The following is a 21,975-nucleotide window of genomic DNA, read 5'->3' on the forward strand; positions in this document are numbered from 1 at the left end:
TGGGATCCGGTTTGTATCCTTCGCGCGAGAAAAGATTCACCTTCTTTTATGTAAATCCACCATTAGATCATCCACTACACAGATCTCAAAGCGATCAAAATTTTGTCATTCATCTCCTGCACAGATCTCGAAGTAATTGGTGGATAATCCAACGGTGAATTCATGCGAAGGAAGAAGGCGGATTCTTGTTTCGCGTGAAAGATACAACCCTGACCCACCTCAATGCCATAATAAATTTGTTCCATCCTTATACTAGCATTGTGATGTCAACTCATGTTTTAGTTTGTTATTATTGTGCATCCTGTACCAGGGGTCTTATCTTCCGTAAATATGTGTCAAAGTGAAGAAAACAGGAGACCTATCTTCATATTGGCAGCGAAAACTGTATGGAGCTAAATCCTTTGCTTTGTCATCTACTCCTTGTCTTCAAAGCATTTGAACTTCCTCGTAAAGGAAGTATCGAAAGGACTTGAAATGCTCACTCTATGCATTTGCTAAGCTCAAGCAGTCTCTCAAGTTTATGCATTCCTAAATTGAGAGACAAAGATCCATCAGTATAGTTTACTCTTTTCATCATATGCCATCCCTCTTGATTTGGGTTCATCCATTCTTTTCTTTTATTTGCTGTGTAACTGTTGAGTAATCAGCAATGAGCCAATGACTCTAGCGAGTTGTTGTGGTATAATGTATGGTGTGACCTTTTGGCCTTGGATCCTAGTCCAGTTGGTTCAATAGAAAAGGTAAAGAAATAATTATATTTAAAAAACTTTGTAATGGGTAATTAAGATAGGACTGGCTATTTGACCCTCAGCTAGTCCTCTCTGCCTTAACTTTTTCAACTGATCTTTGATGCCTATTTGTGCTGATTGTTCACCCAATTTGTTCTTTATAATTAAACATATGGAGGGTGTTTTCATGCACAGCTAGATCTTGATATTTCATGACTTCAATACTGGTTGCGTGTTTCAAAGCAAGGCTAATCCTGATTTTTGACATTATAAATTATGATTTATAATGCTAGTCCTTTGCTGTGAAATCTCCTGAAAGTCCTAAAATCGCAAGACAGAAGATTTCTACATTGAATATAATTTTTGAGTTCGAGTTTTTCTTCCTTCATCATCTTCTCTTTTTTCCCCCTCATTTTTTAACCTTCTTTTTTTAACAGCAAAATGCCTTGTATAATATCTTAATTTTTGATGTTTAAAAATTTAAATGTAAGAAAAAGATAAGTTCATGACCTAGAAATTAAAATCCTCCAAATGCAGCCTTACCGAGCAGTCTAACAAAAAGGAGCATAAAGGTTAATAACATACGCACAGATCAATAAAGCAGTGAAAATATCTAAATTTAACAGGCCTCCAAGAGAGGTTACATATGTAGAGATCAATAAGACCATATGTCAATTTGGATAAAATGCATCGATGCCTAAAATAGAGCATATACCGACAATTTCAAGAAGCTAATTTTACACCTGTATCAGTCAAAAATCTTAAAATTAAACAGCCTCCAAATTGATGGTAGCAGCACATAATTCTGGACTCCTGGATACTACAAAATCTTGCTGTGAGAAGGTCCAAATTGTGTGCTTTGTGAATTTCATATCATCATATGCATGCTTTAATATTTGTTTGCATGTCAATTGTATGTTAATTATCAATATTATGAACTTGGCTACATAAACCAACTTCTTAATAACAAATGAAGGGACCTTTGTGCAATTCAGAAGCAAACCTGGCAAATTGTCCAAAAATAATCTAGAAGAAGGTTTTTTTTTTAAAAAAAGAATCTGATCATAAATTATGAGCAACAGAACAAGGAAAAATCAAACTAGGGTTGGCAGGTCAGGTGAAAAGGCTGAGTATTGTTTAATAGCTGCAGATGCAACTAAACTCGCACCATTCTCACTTGGTCTATGTAATATCAGTGTGTACTCCAGATTTTATTGTTATTCTGTGATTGAATATAGTACCTGAGGTAATTCAGACTTGTATTTTGAGAGAAAGTTGCTCACAAATTATTCATTATCTTATAAGTAGATCTTGATAGAGTGCAAGACTTAGTACAATGATTAGATTGCTCGAATATGCTTTTTCGTGCGAGAGGCTGGAGTGGATGGCGAGACGAGCGGGGACGAGCCTGGCGTCGGCCTTCTTCTTCGAGTCCCTGAAGCCGGTAATCCTGCTATCAACCTCCGCCGCCGCCGGAAGATGTGAGTGACGGCGAGGAAGCGAGATCCGTGTCCCTTTCCTATTTCTCATCTTTTTTCCTTTTCTTTGGATTCTTGATTTGCTTCTTGATTACTTGTTTCTCGTTTTCTTGCTTTCTCTTCGGATTCTTGAGACGGTTTTCGATTTCTTGGCTGGTTTCTGCGTTCTTTGGATTTTATATATGATTCTTGATTTCTGATTCAGTTTTGGTTTCCTTCGGATACTTCATACGGTTCTTGGTTAGTTGATTGTTGGTTTCTTGTTTTCTTGCCTTTTCTTTGGAGATGGATTCGAGAGGTGGTGTCTGGTTTTGGTTGGTTCTTGATTATATATGGTGATCTCCGTGTAATGCTGTGTCCTCACTGTGATTTGTCGGGGTCTAGTTTTGTGATGATCATTTCGATCCGGTTCTTTCTCAATGCGTTTTATTCAAAAGTTTGGAGGTGTTGGCGATTTATTTTCGTTTTAGAGTTTTATTTTTATTCTAAGTTCAGTATATTAGATATAATATGTTTTTATTATCAATTTTTTGGTTATTTTAATTGAACGGTTTCCATGTCATGGTTTGTGAATTCTTGGAGAGATCGAGTTCCTCTTTCCCTTAATGGCAATTGAATGTTTTCCATGTCTAATGGTTCTTGAATTCTTGGAGGGATCCAGTTCCTCTTTAACTTAATGGTGGTGAACTGTTCTGCAGGGACTAGAATTGGAAACAATCTAGTCTCTTTCAGATATTCTTCTGGCGACTGAAGTGGTTTTGTTTTCTTTTTGATCTTTCTTTTGTATTATTAGTGATATAGGAATCTGGATTTCTGCTTGAGTTACAATTTTGATGCTCTTGAAAGGGCACTTATTTTTGAGCTTATGATACTTGGGTTTTGATAATCTTTTCTTCCCTATTGATTGATGATGGGGATGAGTTCTTAATATAGCTTCTGTTGGTTATTTCAGTTTGAGTTGCATTTGGAGTTCAAAAATATGTTTCTGAATTGGGTTATTGATCCTACAATCATTCAATTCATGCCAGAGTTCCAAGTTATGTTGTTGACAGGGGAATTTCTTTTTGTTATTAATGTAAGGGTTTCTTGAAATGTTCATTATCTGCTTTACTTTTTTTGCTGATTCTTCTTTGAAATCTTTTATGAGAATTTGATTTCATATTTCTGGTGTTGATTGAAATAAAGATTTGTGATTCATGTTTAAATGTCTTTATCCTTGTCTAGTTATGCTGCACAATGATTCCTCCACAGCTGTAACCAGTTTGCATGTGAATGCAGCTGTTTATTGCAATTTCTATTGACTATTTTTTCGCTTGATATGCATGTTAAGTTTTGTAGGATAGTTTGATTTGGTATCTCTAGTTGATGTCTAAGGCAAAGATCTGTTATTTGCATTGGGGTCTGTCACTAGGATAGCTTACTGGAGCTGTTGGGTGTGGTTTTGTGGTATTGTTAAATCGCTAGACAGTGGATGAGTGGGGTTTTCTTATTGGGCTTGTTGCTTCATTATATTCTGTTTATTTTCATCTAAGAAGCTGGTATGTTCAGTGTCTAAATAGGTATCAGAAGATTTATCCATTCTTTTTCAATGGCTGTCTTTCATATGCATATCTCCCTGCAGATGGCAAACGGGGACTTAAATAGATAATTTGCTGCTATAGGAATCTCTTTCTGTCTTGCTTTTGAACCAGTGACAGTTTTATTTAATGAAACTGAAGGATGTATGCTGTTTGTTTTATTTTCTCCAGCAGTGCTTGATGTTGCAGAATCTATATATCTTTGTGGCATGTGGTAAGCGGACTTCCAATATGTCATGACTCTTTTTAATATATATTTGAAGTATTTTTATTAATTTATTGGTTGATTATAAGGTTGCGTCATCTTTCTTTTTGTAAATATGGGTACCTACCTGCTTTATGTTATTGCAAATGCTATCTGGATATTCAATATATTCATTAGACAGTCTTGTGCACTGTGCTTTTTAAATATATTCTGTGGAAAAGGAGACATATTAAAACTTCAGAAAAGAAACCTTTTTTTAACGGAAAATTTAGCATTTAGTAAGGAAAGTTTACAAATAACTATTCCAGAAAGGTTAGCTTTGTAAACTTGAACTCAGCTTGTGATCCATGTGATTGAATAAGAAGAAATGATATCATCAAAGGATGTGATCTTATAATCTGTTGACATATTATTCAGATTATATAGTGCACATAATTTGTGTGAGTAATTTGTTGGGTTGTTGATCAATTTAATTTTACTTTTATTAGTTCTCTGCTCTTTGAGGGCAATGCTAATCATGGCCTATGGAATAGGCTCTCTTCTACCATCTAACGGACCAAGCAGAATCAAGAACCCCGCCTGCCCACCCAGAAAAAAAATTCCCCCCAACCAAAAAAAGACACATTTTCATTTTCATTGTCAACATCTGCTTCCTTTTTATATTTTATTTGTTTATTATTTTGTTTATCCGTTCTTTGTTCTCTGATTACTATTTGTATTTTCATTTCATCTTGATTTGTGTTTCAAGTTTTCATTTATTTCCTATTCATTTTGTCAGGTTATCGCTGCTCGTTTGCGAATTTACTTTCATCCATTCGGTTTTTTAATTTTTCATAATTTTTAACTGTTTCATCATCCTTTGGTATGTTAATCACTTCTCAGTTTTTTTTTTTTTTTTTTTGATATCTGTTTTGTAATATAGTTTAGCTATCTGTTTTGTTATATGTGTTTCGAATTTCCTTGTTTCTTTGGTATTCTATATTTTTTTTTTCTTTTCCATCTTTATTTACCCTTTTTGCAAATCCAGTTTTGTAATTGTAATAAGGTTATGTTCTCTCTTTTTATTATCTATTTTCAGATTTTAAGTTTATTTCAATTGACTTTAATATTTGTCTTGTAATATATTTTTGTATTTCTTTGGAATTTTTGCTTATTTTGTGTTGCAAATTCAGATATTTTTTTTTTTGTATTTTAAACTTTTTGTCTTTGTGACTTCAATTTTCTATTTTCTTATTTTAGTCTGTCTTCCTCTTGGTATCTTTTTTTGTGTGATAAAGTTTTTCTGTTTATTTTAATTTATTTTTTATCTTTTTGGTTTTGTATGCCTGATGTCCAATTAATTTAGTCTTTTGGTAGTTCATTTTACAATTTCATTTTATTTTGACTATTTTTTAGCCTACCACTAAAGTCTAGGAAGATCCTAATGTTGTCTAGTAACTTGAGTTATGAAAAAATAAGGTGGATTTCTCGTCCTGTCAACAAGTCCTCCATAATTCATGATAGCCTCTTCTATGCTACTGAAGTTTACATGGCCAGAAAGTTGGAACTAAATTGTATCGGATTAACCTGAGATTCATACTTGATGTGAAATTTATCAAAACTTTGATGGATCATATCTTGATTCATGAAGATATTTATGACAGCAGCATAGAGAAGCTTCATCAAAAAAACAAAAATTGTTGTGTACAATGCATACACCATATAGCCGTGCATGCAGCCAATATTGGCCGTTGATTTTTATAAAATTTATTCATCAAGCGTGCGTCTTAACATGCTGGTGCATGGCAATAATTTTTTGGAAAAGAGTGTCAAAATATAGTTTAATTATGCTCTATTATATGAAAGTCTTCTCTTTATTTTTATAGTTTAGTTCATAAAACAATGTTTCAACGCATCGGAACTTTATCAACTGTTATACAAATTATAAAAGCTATTATTTGTCTCATTCTGTGTGATGTAATACTAAAATAGTGTTATAACAAACAATAATGGATGATAGTGGAAAAGCAACAACATTGTTATCCCGATAATTATTTATTTAATAAAAAAAATACAGGTGATGGTACAGACATTTTATGGAGGACATTTTTTATAAAAAAATAAATTTTGAAAATATTATTTGATTAACAAGACAATGCAAATTCCTAATAAACTGTCTTTAATTGTGTTACAACGGTCCATTATAGTGCTAAACAATCTATCAAAACAACCATTATCTTTTTTTTCTATGATATGTTATATATAATGTAACAGAGAGATGGAAACTCAAACCATTATGATGTTATAACATACTGCTAAATCATGTTATAGACCAATTAGTTACACAGGGGATTCCAATTTGTGTTTAAATTGAGCAAGAATTGCTCCAAGCTATGCATAACCTCAAATTCACCTCTAACCCCCGCTAAATTGTCTTTATCAAAAGGTCATGATCTGCTCTAAAGACCTGAACACCCTAATAGCCCTAGCCAAATTAACGTAACTCCAACTCACGGATACATTGGAGGGTTTCCAAGAGAGAGCGACTTCTTGCAGGTAGTGACGTGCCAATGGCTGGTAATGCTTTGCTGGCTTTGAGATGTCTCTAAAATCAACAAACATCAGAAAAACCAGCTTCTATTGAGAGTTGATTGTGAATGCTCCGAAGCATGATGATATGCAAAAGTTGTAGGGCTTTTTTCTTGAGAAAATTATGTTCAATTATCCTAAATTATTTTTTTTGAGTCCCAACTTCTCTCATCATTGCAAATTATGACAAATGTAACAATCTCATACAATTCTAATGAACAACGCTTACATGAAAACTTCGACCCACTAAATTTTTGAGCACAGTCCTTCACCTCTCAGCATGATTGTGAACTAACACTCCTACAAAGTTGTCCATTGTCATATTTTCATTATATCTATGGGTGGCTATGATTATATGAATATATCTATGGATGGCTATGATTCTCTAATGCATAACATCTCTGTTCTCTGTGAAAGAAGTTAATGGAATAAGTTAATAATATTTTTGTGAAAGGTATATACATCAACAACTAGTGCCGACGTATATTCCATTGGTAGCAATTTGAAGGGGGTGGCAACTTCTGCGGCTCCAGCTTTGATAACATTCAACCTCTTCATCCCCCATATTTCTCCATGGAATTACCATTGGATATAATGATGTGGTTTGTAAAGCACCTTTAGCAGTACATATTTCTCCATGGAATTACCATTGGATAAAGTTTATTTTATTCAGTAACTGGGTAGCGCAATCAAAATCTGTAGATCAAAAACCAGCAATTAATGTACTTTTTAAAGCTTTTAGTCACTTAGATAAAATAAAAAAGAAACATGTAACCATAGATCCCACAGCCGGACACCTTTGCATTAAATATCGAAAGAGGTTCTTTGATTATCGAGGCTTTTGTTCTCCTTGTCATTATATACCCACTGAAACCACACCGAAGCTTCCTTGCGCCATCAAACAAAGTATATGAAGGACAAATTTAGTTTGTGGGAAAAAAAAATTCTCACTCAAACATTCTTTCTGAAAAATTGATGTCTCAAATTTTTTTTTTGAATATTCGATTGGACAAAAAAAAAAAAGTACATTTAGTTTGACTTATATTTAATTAAGTATATATATTTATTAAAAAATTATATAAAATACATATTATACTCTTAATAAAAAATAATTGTATTCCATTCTATTTGAAAATATGTTTAGGAAAAAATTATCCTAATTTTTAGCCAATAAAAATTAGATTTTTCTGTATTCTATATAATTTTTTCTTATAAAATATAAATTTTTTATTTTCATTAAAAAGAATATTTTATTTTTTTCTCTTAAAACTTTAAGAAAATAGTTTTTCATCTTCCCGTCCACTCCATTTTCCTTTCTTTTTTGCGAAAACCAAGGAATCTCAACACTGAGCCCACGAAAAATCTCCTCTTGCCCCTTTTCGCCGTGAAGCCATTTCTTGTACCAACATTCCCGTCAACACGAACCTCCAGTTGTCGCCTGTTGATTCGCAGAAAGCTGTTCGGTTTCCACAAGCTTGTTCAGGTGGACTTCCGACGACCGACTTCCCAAGATAACTCTTTCCCGGGTCTCCTGTTTCCCCTCTGAGGCTGAGGAGAGATGGACGAGCTGGATCCGTGCGACAGCGATGCGGAGGGCTCGGAGTTGTCGGATTCGTTCGACGACCGGCAGCTCACGGCGGCGGAGGTGGAAGGGGATCCCGTGCCGGCGGTGGAGGGGCTCAGCATCTCCGGCGAGGCACGCCCGGGGCGGTTCCTCCAAGTCTGCGGCTGGGCCATTAATGGAACAACTCGTTGTGATTTCGCGGTGGGTGCGATTTCTTGTTTTTCTTTATAGAATTTAGGGGTAAATTTGATTCTTGATCTCTTTCCAATCTTTATTTATTTTCCTTCAAGTGGGCACGCTGCTCGGAAAGTGGAAATTTCAGCTACATAGAAGGTAATCCCCTCGCACTTTACTTTTCATGGGTTTTTTTTTTTTGGTGCGCAGTTTCATGGATGCGAAGGATAAATTGACGATATTACCATAACCAACTTCATCCTTCTTTATCTTAGTTCTAAATACAATGGCCAAGGCGATATTTTTCAAGGGAGACTCTTGCCTCAGTACATATCTGTCCCATTTGAGAAAAGATAAACAACTGAATTTTTTTGGTTATATACTTCTATGCCTATTTACTTGGATAGTAACTGTATAATATCCTGCACACTAGGAAAAGGACTGTATGAAGGAGAAAGGAGACAAGCTTACATTGTGAATTCATGATAGAAAACTCATTTACAATTTCTATCTGAAGCTCCTATATTGTATATATTGATCTGTTTTATGTTTTTTAGTCTTTTCCCTTCAAGATTTACTTAAGATTGTGAAGCCTTTGCCTGCACCTTTAGCCATTTACGGTAAAATAGCAGATTATTTGAATGTAGCTGTTGCTTGATGAGGTTTCCTATGTCAAACATGCTCGACCAATTTTAGCTGGAATCACTTAGGCAGCAGACAAATGTAAAATAAATGGATCTGGACAAGTCTTAGCAGCCAGCGAATAATATAATCTAAGGGCTTCTTTGGGTGTTCCTACAGGAATTGAGCTAGTTGGCCCACCCAACCCGTGGGTTTTAAGGGTCTGTAGGCTTGTTGGTCGAAGGAAAAAAGACCCATGCATGGAGGTTTTCTTCCTCCCATAAGAATTGGGCTGGGGGTGTGGGTTGATATGGGTTATGCCCAAATGGACTTCCCAATCCCGGAATCCAGCAAGAAATCGAGCCTAGTCTTGCTGGATTATCCAAACAGGCCCAAGGATACTTAATAACTCCAGGATTGGAGTTAGATGTTAAATGTACTTGGTTCAATGTGTGTTTTGAGACACTTTCATTATTTTAATATGGATTAGCTGCTATCATAGTAAGATTGTAATCTATGATGGCTGATTTCGAAGACCTATATCCAGGGTCCCATACAGACAATTTTGTCATTGCATTTTTTCCCCAAGGACAAAGGCAAGAACTTCATAGTTCCAAGATTTTGTGAAGTACACCATGATCTTTTTTTAAGAAATATAAATTGGCTTCATACTGTTGTTGTGGTTTAAGTGATGCTAGAGAGGAGACAAAATAATCTTATATTTGAAGAGGAACAAGTTTACACACCACAAAGTTTCCACTTAAAAACAAACTTAAATTGGGGAGTTACTAAAATTAAGGCTTCAATATATTGAACTTGAAAGAAGCTGAAGGCATCAATGTACATTATAATTTAGAAAATCTTGAATTTTGTGAAGCCAATGGTAGACTCTTCATCAAGGTCATCTAGGTTAGGTCATTCCTAATTTATTAACATTTGAGCACCTGAGAGTTCCAGCTAGGAGTCAACTGTGGACGCGGATTTGGAAGCCTACATCTCATCAATGGGATTATACTTTATTTCTTCGAGAAGCATCATTTTTATTCTTCTATTTTTGCTATACTCATCTGATCATGTTGATACAATAGATCAAACTGGGTAGGTTCAATTTAAAATTTTGATTTAGTTTTTTAACAATTCTCTATTGCAATAGGTGAAAACAAAGCTACTTATCTGGTTACTGCTGATGATGTTGATTCATATCTAGCTATTGAAGTCATACCTGTTGGGAATGGTGAACAGATGGTATATTTTCTTCCTTAGTTCTCCTCTTTGATTCTTATGCAAATAATCTTGCGAGTACATGATAGTTATGTATTGTTAACACTACTTATCTAATTAAAAATGATGAAAATATAGAACTATTGTTAACTAATGAAATATATGTTCTTATGGAGCTATTTATCTATTTAACATATCTAAACATGTTGGCAGGTGCAAACAAATATAAAATAGTTTGCTTCCTTATATGATCTCACCACTGGATTAGTGTTCTATTCTGCCAAACCGGGCCGAACCACCCGGTTCGGATAGTGCCGAACCGACCCGGTACGAAACCAGGTCGGTTCGCCTGTTACATTCGGTTCCGGCTCCGTACCGGCCGGAACTAACCAGTAAGTGCCCGAACCGGCTGGAACCAGTCGGTTCGGTGCAAACTCGATGCGAACCGGCTGGAACCGGTCACTAATCGACCGGAATCGGCTGGTAAGTGCCCGAACCGGCTGGAATCGGTCGGTTCGGTGCAAACTCGATGCGAACCGGCCGGAACCGGTCACTTACCGACCGGAATCGGTTGGTAAGTGCCCGAACCTGCTGGAACCAGTTGGTTCAGTGCAGACGCGGTGCGAACCGGCCGATTCGCACTGAGTCAACCCGGTGCCAAACATTCTGGCACTGCAGTACTGCAGCACTTGTAGCACTTTGCATAAAATGTATCAGGGCACTTGTTGAGAAGGCGGCCTTCCTAACAAAATTTTCAAAAGCGGCTCTACCGCCTTCTCCCTTTCCAAAAACTCCACAAACAACACTGATTCAGGCTATCAAAAAAAAAATTTAAAGCTAAATAAGGTGTGCGTCCTCTCCCTACCCCCATTTTCTTCTTTTTTAAGAGGCTTTAAAATATAGCTCAAAAATTACAAAATGAGGAAAGTTCATGCTAAAATTTTTGATTTAAGCTTGATTTTTTTATATATTGTAGATCTTTGAACGATCTACGCGCTGACATAAAAAATTTTAATTTTTGAATTATATATAATTTTTAAAAATTAAAAATATATTTTTATGTAAAAGATAAAATAAATAAAATAAATTAAAAATAAAAATACTGTAAAGTTAGAAACGTATTTAGGGGCATGCAAGCTACTCTCCATAAAAATTTGGTGTCCATTCATTCAAGTTTTGATGCGATCATGTCTGCAGTGGTCTAGGCTTAAATTTGAAAAAAAATAAAAAATAAATAGCCTTTGATGCATGTACGAGAACCAAGAAAAATATATGTAGCATCTATTATTGGTTTCCATATAGATCTGAGCTGAAATTAATTTTTTGAAATAATAATATTTAAACAATATTTTTAAATTCAAAAATAATTAAAAATATTTAAATAATACCAAAAATTATAAAAATTTAATAGTACGCATTATATAATTCAGAAGTAATTTCTGAGGTAGAAATCATATTTTTATGAATTTATGAAACCTAATGACTAGGCAGATGACCTACCTTACCAATCGCAATTTTAGCTTATTCTACTATGAAGCAACCCCTGAAACTCCTCTAAACGTATAGAGGTAAGATAACGGGGTTCGTTTTAGGTAATTGTGTTCATCTTTAAGGCAAAAATTATAAGCGAAAGAGTAAACCTGAAATAGTCCCAAAATGAGTTGGAGTGTGCTGTGGTAGTTATGTCAATGTCAACATTTATACTGGTCGTCAAATACAATGTATGCTCAGTTTCATGCTTCCATATACTTCCAAACAAACAAATATGACATAATTTGGCATAAATTCACCACTGCATATGTTTATCAAAATTTCAGCTTGCCCAAGATTTATAAGTTTAATGAAATCATGTCAGATCCATTTTGAACTTCAGAAAAATAACCCAGAACTTGGTGCTTTTGAAACTTGAGGAAGTTCGGTGGACTGCGACTATGCCATAGAATCTATGATGGAGAAAATTATCCTATATGTACATTTATAATAAGCATTTGCCTTCTTGTTTATTGTATGAGTACTATACATATCTGGGAATTTTTAGAGACATCTATATGAAGTACAAGTATCATCAATACTCATAAAATTCTCTGTGAGTTAGGCATATAGAATTTTCCCTTGATATACTAAAGCATATGATAGTAGTTCTCATAGTCTATAAGCTGCTTTTAACGGTTCGGATTCAAGGAAGTGAAAACATAGCAGGTCAAATATTTTCAATGTGTTGGAACTTGACCTTAATATGCTTAATTCCCCTGTTAAGAGTCTAAGAGTTTGCAATTTGCATTATGCCAATTATCATAAGAGAGGTGTAGAAGTAATATCGCTTGTCAAAGTGAAGGTGAGAGTGAAACAACCTCTATGATAGTATAAGGCACGGAAAGATGGCGAAAGGGTTGCTTTTCATACTTTTATAAAATGAGGGGAGGTCTAGGAAAACAACGAAAATAGATGCTGACCTCTGATCATTAGGATCACTGGCCAATTAACATTATTGAGAGCTTAGAGCTTTAATGTAGAGACATAACAGAAAAATGGTTCCGAGCAACAACCCCTCAAAGTTATCAAAGAATATGAGCACAACTATAAATAAAACTGAAGGAGAAGCTCTGAGATGCTAGGTGACCATAGAAACTGCATGCGTAATGGCTAGACACAAGCTAGTGAGGTTAAGTCATACTTGTTGCCTCTGGGTACGGGATGCAGCTTCATATGAAGCTATATATAAAAATTGAAAATACTACTAAGGCAAACACTATCAGTGAAATACTAAGTAACCTTCATTGAGAGAGAAATCTCGAATCTCAAAAAGTTGTGAAGGAGGCCAAGCTACATTTTATACTGCCAATGGAGAAGCTGCTTGAATGGGCAGAATCGTATTATCATCATCAGCAATTATGATATTGTTGACATAAAGCAAACTTTTTAAGTTGACAAGTTGCTTGATGAGGATTGCAAATATGATTGGAAGGCAAGTGATGCAGCACAAGGTGTAGCCAATAGGTACTATGACCAACTAGACCATGCCAAGCATCGAGGGAGCCAGCGGATTCATGGGCAAAGACTGCAGTAAGCAAAAATTTAGAGATAATGTCAAATTTTGGTCATGTTTATATATTTGTAATAGAATAATTCTAGTATGTTTTCTTATTGTCGAGTCTTATTTCGAATATAATTCTACATTAGGTTTAATGCCCGAATTAGGGTAGGGTATCATGTCCAATAAATAAGCATGTAATATATTGTAAGGGACAGTCTTGGAGATATTAATATTTTTTTGAGAGAGAATTTCTTTCACCAAGTGAAGGATTCTTTAACCTAGTTTTCGTCTATTTGTGCGTTGATCTTCGAAGCATAACCTCGTCGATCAAATTGCTCCTTCTTCCTTTTCCTGATGCGTCTGTAAGAGTATGGCTTATATAATTTCTTCTTATGGAGATCAGGTATGAAGAAAGACATTCTTTATGTGTACAATAAGAAATCCACTACAACGAAAGAACAAAACAATGATCATTCTTGCCACAAATTTCAGCAATATTTGATGCCAAAGATGTTTCCATTGTTAAAATGTTGGCAAATCTAGTGAGCTCTTCTATTCTGAATGATTCTTCTATTTTTATAGTTATTGTCTTTGAGCATCATGTTACAGTGAAACCACTATGAACACTAGCCTAGTTGGCCAGACATAAGACTTAGAAGTAACTTTCTATAACTACAGTAGCACAAGTGACAAATCTAATCCCAAGTTTACTTAATTGTTTATATTTATTGTAAGATTTGTTGATCCATTTTCCTCCTCTTTTTCATTCTAATTTTTTTCTTTGCAAACACAGGGTGAACCTGTTAGGATCTTTGCCAATGAACATAGAAAAATATCATGTGGTAAGCTGCCTATTTTATTATTTTTTAAGATGTGTCTTTTTTTCTATATGTGTAGTTTCCTATTTCATAAAATCAACATTCATAAAGTCAAAATGAGAAAGAAGTTGGTTTGCAAAAAGTCATTGTTTTGATTTGTGATTAAGACAAACAGATAGAAATTAGTGTAGTTCGAACTTGTTGATACTTCAATGAAACTGGTTAGTGTAGAAAATAATCCAGGAATTGCTAAAGTGAAATGATGTAGAAACATTCACAGCAGCCCAAGGGACTCAGTCACCATCAAACTAGAAGAATTCTTTTACTCTATTTATGTAAGGCTGAGAGCAAGTATAACTATTGAATTAAGAAATACCTTCTCACATAACTAGATATATAGAGGTCCAATGCATAGGAGACCCAAATTACCATAAATAAATAGTGAAAGTTATGATGCACATAAAATGATATGCTTACATAGATATATTAAATGACATTCCATAGTTAGCTATATCTCTCAAGTTTTAGGCAATTAAAATGGTATTATGCTAGAAAAAAGCTAAGATGTACATATGTCTACAAATGTTTAAGTTAACCTCAAAGAAGATAGAATGGCGGGTGAGTCTTGGCACAACAGTAAAGTTGTTTCATTGTGACCTAGGTGTCACTGATCCAGGAGAATCACCAGAATTGATGTAGACCACTTTGGCCACTATAGGTAGTGATGGATAGGGTCCAAGAGTGAGATCCATCACATCAAGAAACTGAATCACATACCGAACTTTTAAAAGCCATAACTTGATCATACAACATTCGATTAAAATTATTTTATTCCAAGTTGGATAACTTTTCGAAATCTACGACGTGATGTTGCTCTCTAAGGAGGGTTGTGCAGCTAGCAATGAGGCCCAAATTCCAATGTTTGGGCTCTGAAACAAGCTTGTCAAACCATTTTTTTTTTTTTTTGAGAAAAACTTTGATCCATGGTATGCCGAACCGGCCCAGTCTGGTTCAAGTGTGGAAAATGGTTTCAGCCCCAAAGAGGTTGGAACTGAGTGGTATAAGCCCGGTAGAGCGACATAAGGTGAAGTCGATGCGGGAGTTGAGATTTAGTTTTTGTAGGATTTTAGTTTTTTCATGTTTATTTCTACTAGCAATGTCTATTTTGGGAAAGCTCGTCGAGTTCAAACTAGGAGAGGAATCCGACTCAATTTATGCAAGAGCGGACCTTACTATTATAAATAGAGGCTATGTATATTAGATTTTTGGATCATCAATGAAAAAAAGGGGACCTAAACCCGACTTTGCCATCTTTCTACCTGTTGCTAAATATTTGAGGGATTCGAGTTGAGCGGGTTGTGAAAATTCTTTTTTCTCCCCAATTGGATCAGTCACGGATTCGAAAAACAGAAACAACTTCTCTGCAGGCGGGGGTAAAGTTATATATATCTGACTCTCCTTAGAACCCAGAGTGGCAGGAGTCTCATGCACTCGGACACTTTATGAAAAAAGATAGAATAACATGTTGAGCTATAGTGGAGATGAGAAATTAGTGGCTCAAGCTAGATGGGCTGCACCGATATGTTGATTGGATAATAAATAGGCTATAATAATGGATAAATAGGTTGGATTGTTTATAGTTTTGTTCTATTCAATTGGATGAACTTCCAAACAATAAGATGGAAAATTTTGTTTCATCATGTATGTCACCTGTAGAAGAATTTGTCCTCAAGCTTATCCTTAGATCGTGTTATATTTGCTTATGCTTCTATTTTATTTTATTTTATTTTTTTGTGTGTGTTTTTAACTTGTGCCAAGCATCTTCAGAGCCTCGTGATGCTTTCCAGTAAACTAAGTATTGTATTCGAAACCTTACAATGCATGTTAAGAGCAATAATGGCTTCTTGCGTTATAGTTGATAGTTTAGTCAGTTTTCATGATACTTATTTGAGCCTTCATAGCTAAGGATACAATTCATATTGAAGATTGAATTGAGATGATCAATCCAATAATTCTGAGTCATATATGCTGTATCATGGAATAGATTCTCCATAATATTAGTACATTGCAATTATGACTTTTCCCCATCATTGAGTGCTTGGAAATTAAAAAATAAGGAACATGTGTATTTTTTTCATTAACTTACCACTGGATAATCTCTAGTGCACTAATAAAGCTTGTCGACTATAATTATCCTAGTGGTGTGTGGATAATGCATGCATGCTTACTATAGTTATGTTCTGATGCAGATCCTGAAATGCAAGAGCAAATTGAGAGGAATTTTTTTATTGGGCATTCGTCATTTGATGTTTTCTTATCGGTATATCTTTTGCATAGCTTTTTTGTATTAAGCTTTTTGACCATGACAGACTCGTTGAACTAATCATGTATCAGCTAACTGGAATATCTGTGAAATCCACAGGTTGGATGTAACAATACTTGGGTTACGGTTAAGTTAGTGATTGAGAGGGAGGGTTTTTCCATCAAGAATAACAGGTCGCCTCGTATTTCTGTCGAGGAGAAATTTTCACCAAGCATAGCTGTATGGTTTCAAAACTTTTCTAGCTTAATTTCCTATTTTTTAAGCAAAATTGCAGAAATGAGCTTTTTGTATAATAAATATTGGTATTCATGTTGGACTCTTGTTATAACAGTTGCCATCGGAAACCTATCTCCAATATGCTACTAGCAAATATTGGAAGCTACTCAAACTTGTTGTATAGTCCATTAATTTGAAATGATAAGTTTGTTATTTTGGTTTTCTTACCCAATGTATTGTTGCACATATGCTGGAAAGTCATGTAAAAGGTCCAGGTTCAACTAAAGCTTTCAGAAATAACGCATGATTTTGTTACGATTATTTCATACCATGACCTTGAGGAGCAGGTGCTAGACTGGCCAGTCTGTACAGCATGTAGTGTATGAACTTATGTACAGATTCTAGCTTAAATAAAGAAATGCATATAAACTGAAAAGTAAATACGTATCTATCATATGATGCATACGGGAAAATTTCGGCTATCTTACTTTCTCTAACAATAACTATTGCAAATAGCATTCTGTACATCTATGTGAAATTATGCTTCTCATTTTATAAAACTCGCTCATGAACACTGAAATGCATAGCTACACTGCTTTCATTATACTGTTGAGAGCTTATGTTGACAACCTTCATGATTAGCTGACAGATATTTCTCGGAAGATGAGTCACTATCATATAGCACATTATTTTTGTGCTCGTCCAACTTAGCTCTTGGACTTTTGTTTGACACTGATATATTTCCATTATAGCATGACCAGGAAAACTGATTTAAGGTCTCTGCCAGTAGTTTTGTGTCTGTTAATCAATCAATTTGTCATTTTCTGATGCTTGGCTGTATGCTTGCATGATCTAGGTAAACATAATGAGATGGTACATTTTTCATTGCACAAGGTAACCTTTGTCGCAAATAATCTTCTGTTGTTGCAGATCACAATTTCCAATGGGCACTCTAGTGGATTTTTAATACATTGTACTGAAGGGAGTGAATCTCTCTTTCTGGCGACAGAAAGTAGCTTGTAAGCACCATCTCATCTTTTTAGTATATCTGTTGGGTATTCCATGTTTCATTTTTTTAGTTGCTATGCATATTACTCCTCAGACAACAATTACAGATATGCATGAGCTTTTATTGTTCATATTGTCTATCTTGTGAGTGGTTGTGCCAAATTTCTTTTTTAATGAGAGAAAGTTGTCCCAAAATTTTGATTGTAGTTCAGTTCTTATATTCATCCTTTTCCTGGTTCTGCAGGTTGCGCGATGTTATTGTGCTCACCATGAGATTGTTTACTGTGAGGGTATGATAATTATCTCATAAGGTTTTCCTGAAAACTAAGACTTGTACTTGAGCTATATTTGTTTAAGCAAGTTCCTATTTCACAAAGCTTAAGTGCATTCGATTTTCTGTACCCCATTATGACTGCATATATTTTTCCTGTGCTCTGCGAATTTCTTTCGGCTTGCTCGTATTCTTTCCCATGCTTATTTTAGATGCCACAGTTTTCCTTTAATAATGACACCTTCTTTGTATTCTATAATTGTTAAAATTTATGTGAGCTATTTCCTGATCTATTGTTAATTGCCTCTAAGTAATAATGTAATAACACTGCAACTTACCTGACAGAATTCAACTTAAACAATTTGAGATTATTTTTTTAAATGTGTTCTTGCAAAGTTGATGCATGTGAGACTCATTTCTCAAGAATTTTACATTAATTTGTGATGGAAAATGTCTACCATTTTTTATTGCTGAGCTAGGCTTTTATAACCGGTATATCTAGCACCCCTAGATCTCATGTCTTATGCTTTTCTGCCTGAGATGGTGCAAATCAAAATGGGCATGCAGACGAACACCATTTATTTGCGCTGTGTTCTGCACCAATCTCGGATGTGCATAGGCCCTGGTGACTTCTGGCGTGGGGCCTAGAACCAACCAACAAGCTGTACAGAGCACAGCATGCATAGCTGCCCTTTCCCCTACATGTGTGGTTCCACCATCCCTCTAAGAGTCGTCTAGGTCCTTTCACCTACACATGCATTTCCAACTAAATTTGAAATATTTTTTCTTTTATGCACTGAAATTCATAGTCTCTACCAATTCCTTGTCCCAGTGTAGTTAAAATTGAATGGACATTGAAGAACAAGTTTACGGTATTAAATATTACTACTGCCACAAGTTTTGCAACTTTTTATTATCGAACTCTGCAGTATCATAGACAGATCACTGAATTAATATTTGCACACCCCAAACTTACTGCAGGCAGTCAAGAAACAGGAACAGCGCTCCATAAAGGCAGTCAAGAAATGGAGAAGGATGAAGAGATGCCTATTCTTTTAGCAGTTAGAAGAAGTTTTTCATGCCCAGTGGAACATATGTTGTAATTATGTATCTACATAAGATCCAGAAGCACTCTGGATATAGTTTTCTAAATTTTCTTTCTGTTTTGAATAGGAAAAAGGTCGTCTTTATTATTATAAAAGCTGGAATCCAAAGATAAATTTGAATGTAATCTAGAGACTTCTTATTAATATCTGAACAAATAATCATACCCTTGAGCTTCAACTCTCATTCTGAACTTCCCTGCACTTCCGTGTTTCATATATTAGTTACAAAATGTAGCTGACATGATGTTAAAAAAGAGGGAATTTAATTGCAATGCTGCTGCAATTTTAGATCTCAAAGACTGAAACATCACAGAGTTTCATCTTGCATGCTGCTTCAGTTGGTTAAATCAAATTAAGCTCAGGCAGAATTTTAATACCTTACTTCATGGGCTCACCCAATACCTCCCATTCATTTTTCTCAAATCAAACCATCCTCGGCCAACACTTCGAAGCACGGATGGGCACTCATAAAACCAAGTCCAACTTGAATCCCTTCCAGTGTCTTGTCCAGAATAAATGTTCCAAAAAAATGTTCCCTGTAAACATTATGATCATCATAACTATCAGCTTGTCAGTGAAGGGAAAATCTTTCTGGATTCAGAAACTTTTGTGAAAGTTTACAATATCTTTGCAATGTTGTGTATATATCACAACTTAAAGGAAAATCGAAAAGGTGCTGCTTTTATATGTGTTGTAAAGGTTTAACATTGCTGTGCATTACCATCATAGGCAAAGGGACTCAAAATTTAGGACCGTTATCAGGAAATCTATTCGTTTCGTTAATAAGGCTATCATAATAGTTGTTTCAGTTCCCAGATATGAGCTTTCTTTTAAGTAATTATTTTGATGTATTCAATAATTCCTCAACTTTGTAATATGATTTTTTAATTAAACATTGTAATATCTATATATTATTGTTTCCTAACTATAGAACATCAATCTCTTCAATGTGTGCGTCCTCATTATAGTTTTGATATCAGTCATTGGCACAAAAAAAAAAAAAAAATTGCAAAAATTTTGAACTTCTGCTTGTCTTTATGGAACTGAAACCATGAAAGAGTTTCAAGCTGGTTGTTTATCTGGCAATAGCAGTATATAACATGGAATTTGGTGATGCGGAATGTTGCATAAATACCACTAGCTAAGACAAACAGTTAATAAATTTTACTGAGCTGCCTGAATAGTACATCAGCATGGGAGAACATACAACGAACTCTCAAATTATTGCACCTGCATATGATTTGCAACATACGAGACCATCCAATCGGCTGCACTGTTAGCTTGAAGCAAGGTTGTCTCTTCTCTCGTTATCTTTTTATATTGTATGCTGCGAATGCAAACTTGGGCATTGCAGAGAGAGGTGGAACGAGGCGGCATTCATGGAAGCTAGACAGTCCCATGCCTCCTTTTTGGCCAAGACTGCCGCCTCCTTTCACGAGCACATTCCTTGGGCTGCACATCCTTCAATGAGCTCTAACAACGCTCTTGGTTAGTGAGCTTCTTGAGTAGAACCAGATGGTTAGTGATTTCATCGATTGAAAGGAAGCTGGAACCCAGACAGTACTTCCCCAGCCATCTTCGCCACTCCTCTCACAACCACCACATCCGAGAACAAAACTATTTATGAAGGGACACACCAACTTTATAGATGTGGGATGGAGAAGAGGTACGAGAACCCAGCTACAAGGAGGATACAAGGTCAAACTCACTATCGAAGACCCTGTTTTCCGTGGAGAGTTTAGTTTTGAAGAATTCTGGGGCAGTCCGCCTCCAGTTCCAACTTTGAATCCTCGGCCCCTGGGGCCATGCAATTGTTACAGCCTAAAGGGCAAAAATAAATATAAAATTTAATTTCCATCATAGGTTTATGAGCTCATGATAATCTCAAAATATTTGATAATATAACAGATAAAGTATGACTGCCATTATTATTATTATATATATATATATATATATATATATATATATATATATATATAAGCACTGGTCCCAAACATAAGCTTACTGATTAATAACAAAAGCTTATCCTCTTTAATAATAATATAAAATGGGTTATTGACACTATAGAACTTTCTGCAACCCAACACCTCCTTGCCTTTGACTGCCTTAGTATACCTTGTAATTAGGAAGCATATCATGCGTAAGCCTTTGAGCTGCCCACCTGGCCATGATTTCATTTCGCCAACCAACCGACACATTGCATGCAAATTACCAAGTTGGTAAAAGCCATTAAATCAAACAAGTATATGCATTACTAAAAGACAAAAAGAAGAAGCGTGCACCATTTTCATCACTACTCTCTACCTCCATGACCTTTCCATCCTTGAACAAAAGAATAGTTATACCGTTACAAGGAATTAAAAGAATTTGGCTTAAACCCTTCATATCCATTTCTCAGACATCTTCATTGCCTTTTGAGACTCCCTAGCACAGCACCAGCCATCAATAAAGGTGCTATAAGACAACATTTGGCTAGACATCAGCCTTTGTTTCCATCACCATAAGAATCCTTTGCACTTCTTTAACCCTTATGCTGCCCAACCCATGAATCATAATATTTCATACGAGGAACATGATATTGGAATAAAGCAAACAATGGAAGAGGGTAAGGCCCGGAAATAGCAGCCCGGAAAGGCATCTAAAAGGCAGACGGATCGAGCCCGGAAATACATTTCTAGGATTACATAGCTATACAATTTTTTTATAATGAATTAATTATTAGTGAAAATATGAAAGTTAGTTATCAATTCAATACCAAAGGTATTAAGAATTTTTTATATAAAGAGCGGGCATTTTAGATATTTTGCCGGGGAAGACCAAAATTAAATCAATTCACCTTTATGAGTCCTGCAGGCGCATCTCTTCTCTCTAAAATATGAGTATCAGTGTGCGTTTTATTTTGTAATATATTTTATGCAGAGCTTGTTTAGCACCACTTTTTTTATTTTTTATTTTTAAAAATAGAATTACATTTGATGCTATTGTTTTATTTTTTAAAGTTATTTTCATTGTATTTAAAAAATTAAAAGTAAAAAAATTCTTACTTTCACTATTTTTTTTAAA

At 35.1% G+C, this 21,975-nt stretch overlaps 1 protein-coding gene and 1 long non-coding RNA gene across 3 annotated transcripts; both read left to right on the top strand.

The window, feature by feature from the left end:
- Positions 1–2,002: 2,002 nt before the first annotated feature.
- Positions 2,003–7,283, top strand: LOC103696461. Of its 2 annotated transcripts, XR_005509065.1 has the most exons (3): positions 2,021–2,209; positions 3,159–3,997; positions 7,011–7,283. It is a non-coding gene; the product is annotated as an uncharacterized LOC103696461 (long non-coding RNA). The 2 variants fall into 2 exon arrangements; XR_005509064.1 differs by lacking the exon at positions 7,011–7,283 and having other exon boundaries at positions 2,003–2,209; positions 3,159–3,944.
- Positions 7,284–7,893: 610 nt separating this feature from the next.
- On the top strand, positions 7,894–19,096 carry LOC120107117. Its single transcript, XM_039120283.1, has 9 exons — positions 7,894–8,321; positions 8,411–8,453; positions 10,069–10,160; positions 13,964–14,012; positions 16,238–16,308; positions 16,411–16,530; positions 17,458–17,546; positions 17,780–17,825; positions 18,788–19,096. The coding sequence occupies exons 1-9, from the start codon at positions 8,115–8,117 to the stop codon at positions 18,863–18,865; spliced, it is 795 nt and encodes a 264-aa protein (XP_038976211.1). The 5' UTR covers positions 7,894–8,114; the 3' UTR covers positions 18,866–19,096.
- The last annotated feature ends 2,879 nt before the right edge of the window (positions 19,097–21,975 follow it).

The sequence above is a fragment of the Phoenix dactylifera genome, unplaced genomic scaffold (assembly GCF_009389715.1).
Source record: "Phoenix dactylifera cultivar Barhee BC4 unplaced genomic scaffold, palm_55x_up_171113_PBpolish2nd_filt_p 000771F, whole genome shotgun sequence".
NCBI classification, from domain to species: Eukaryota; Viridiplantae; Streptophyta; class Magnoliopsida; order Arecales; family Arecaceae; genus Phoenix; species Phoenix dactylifera.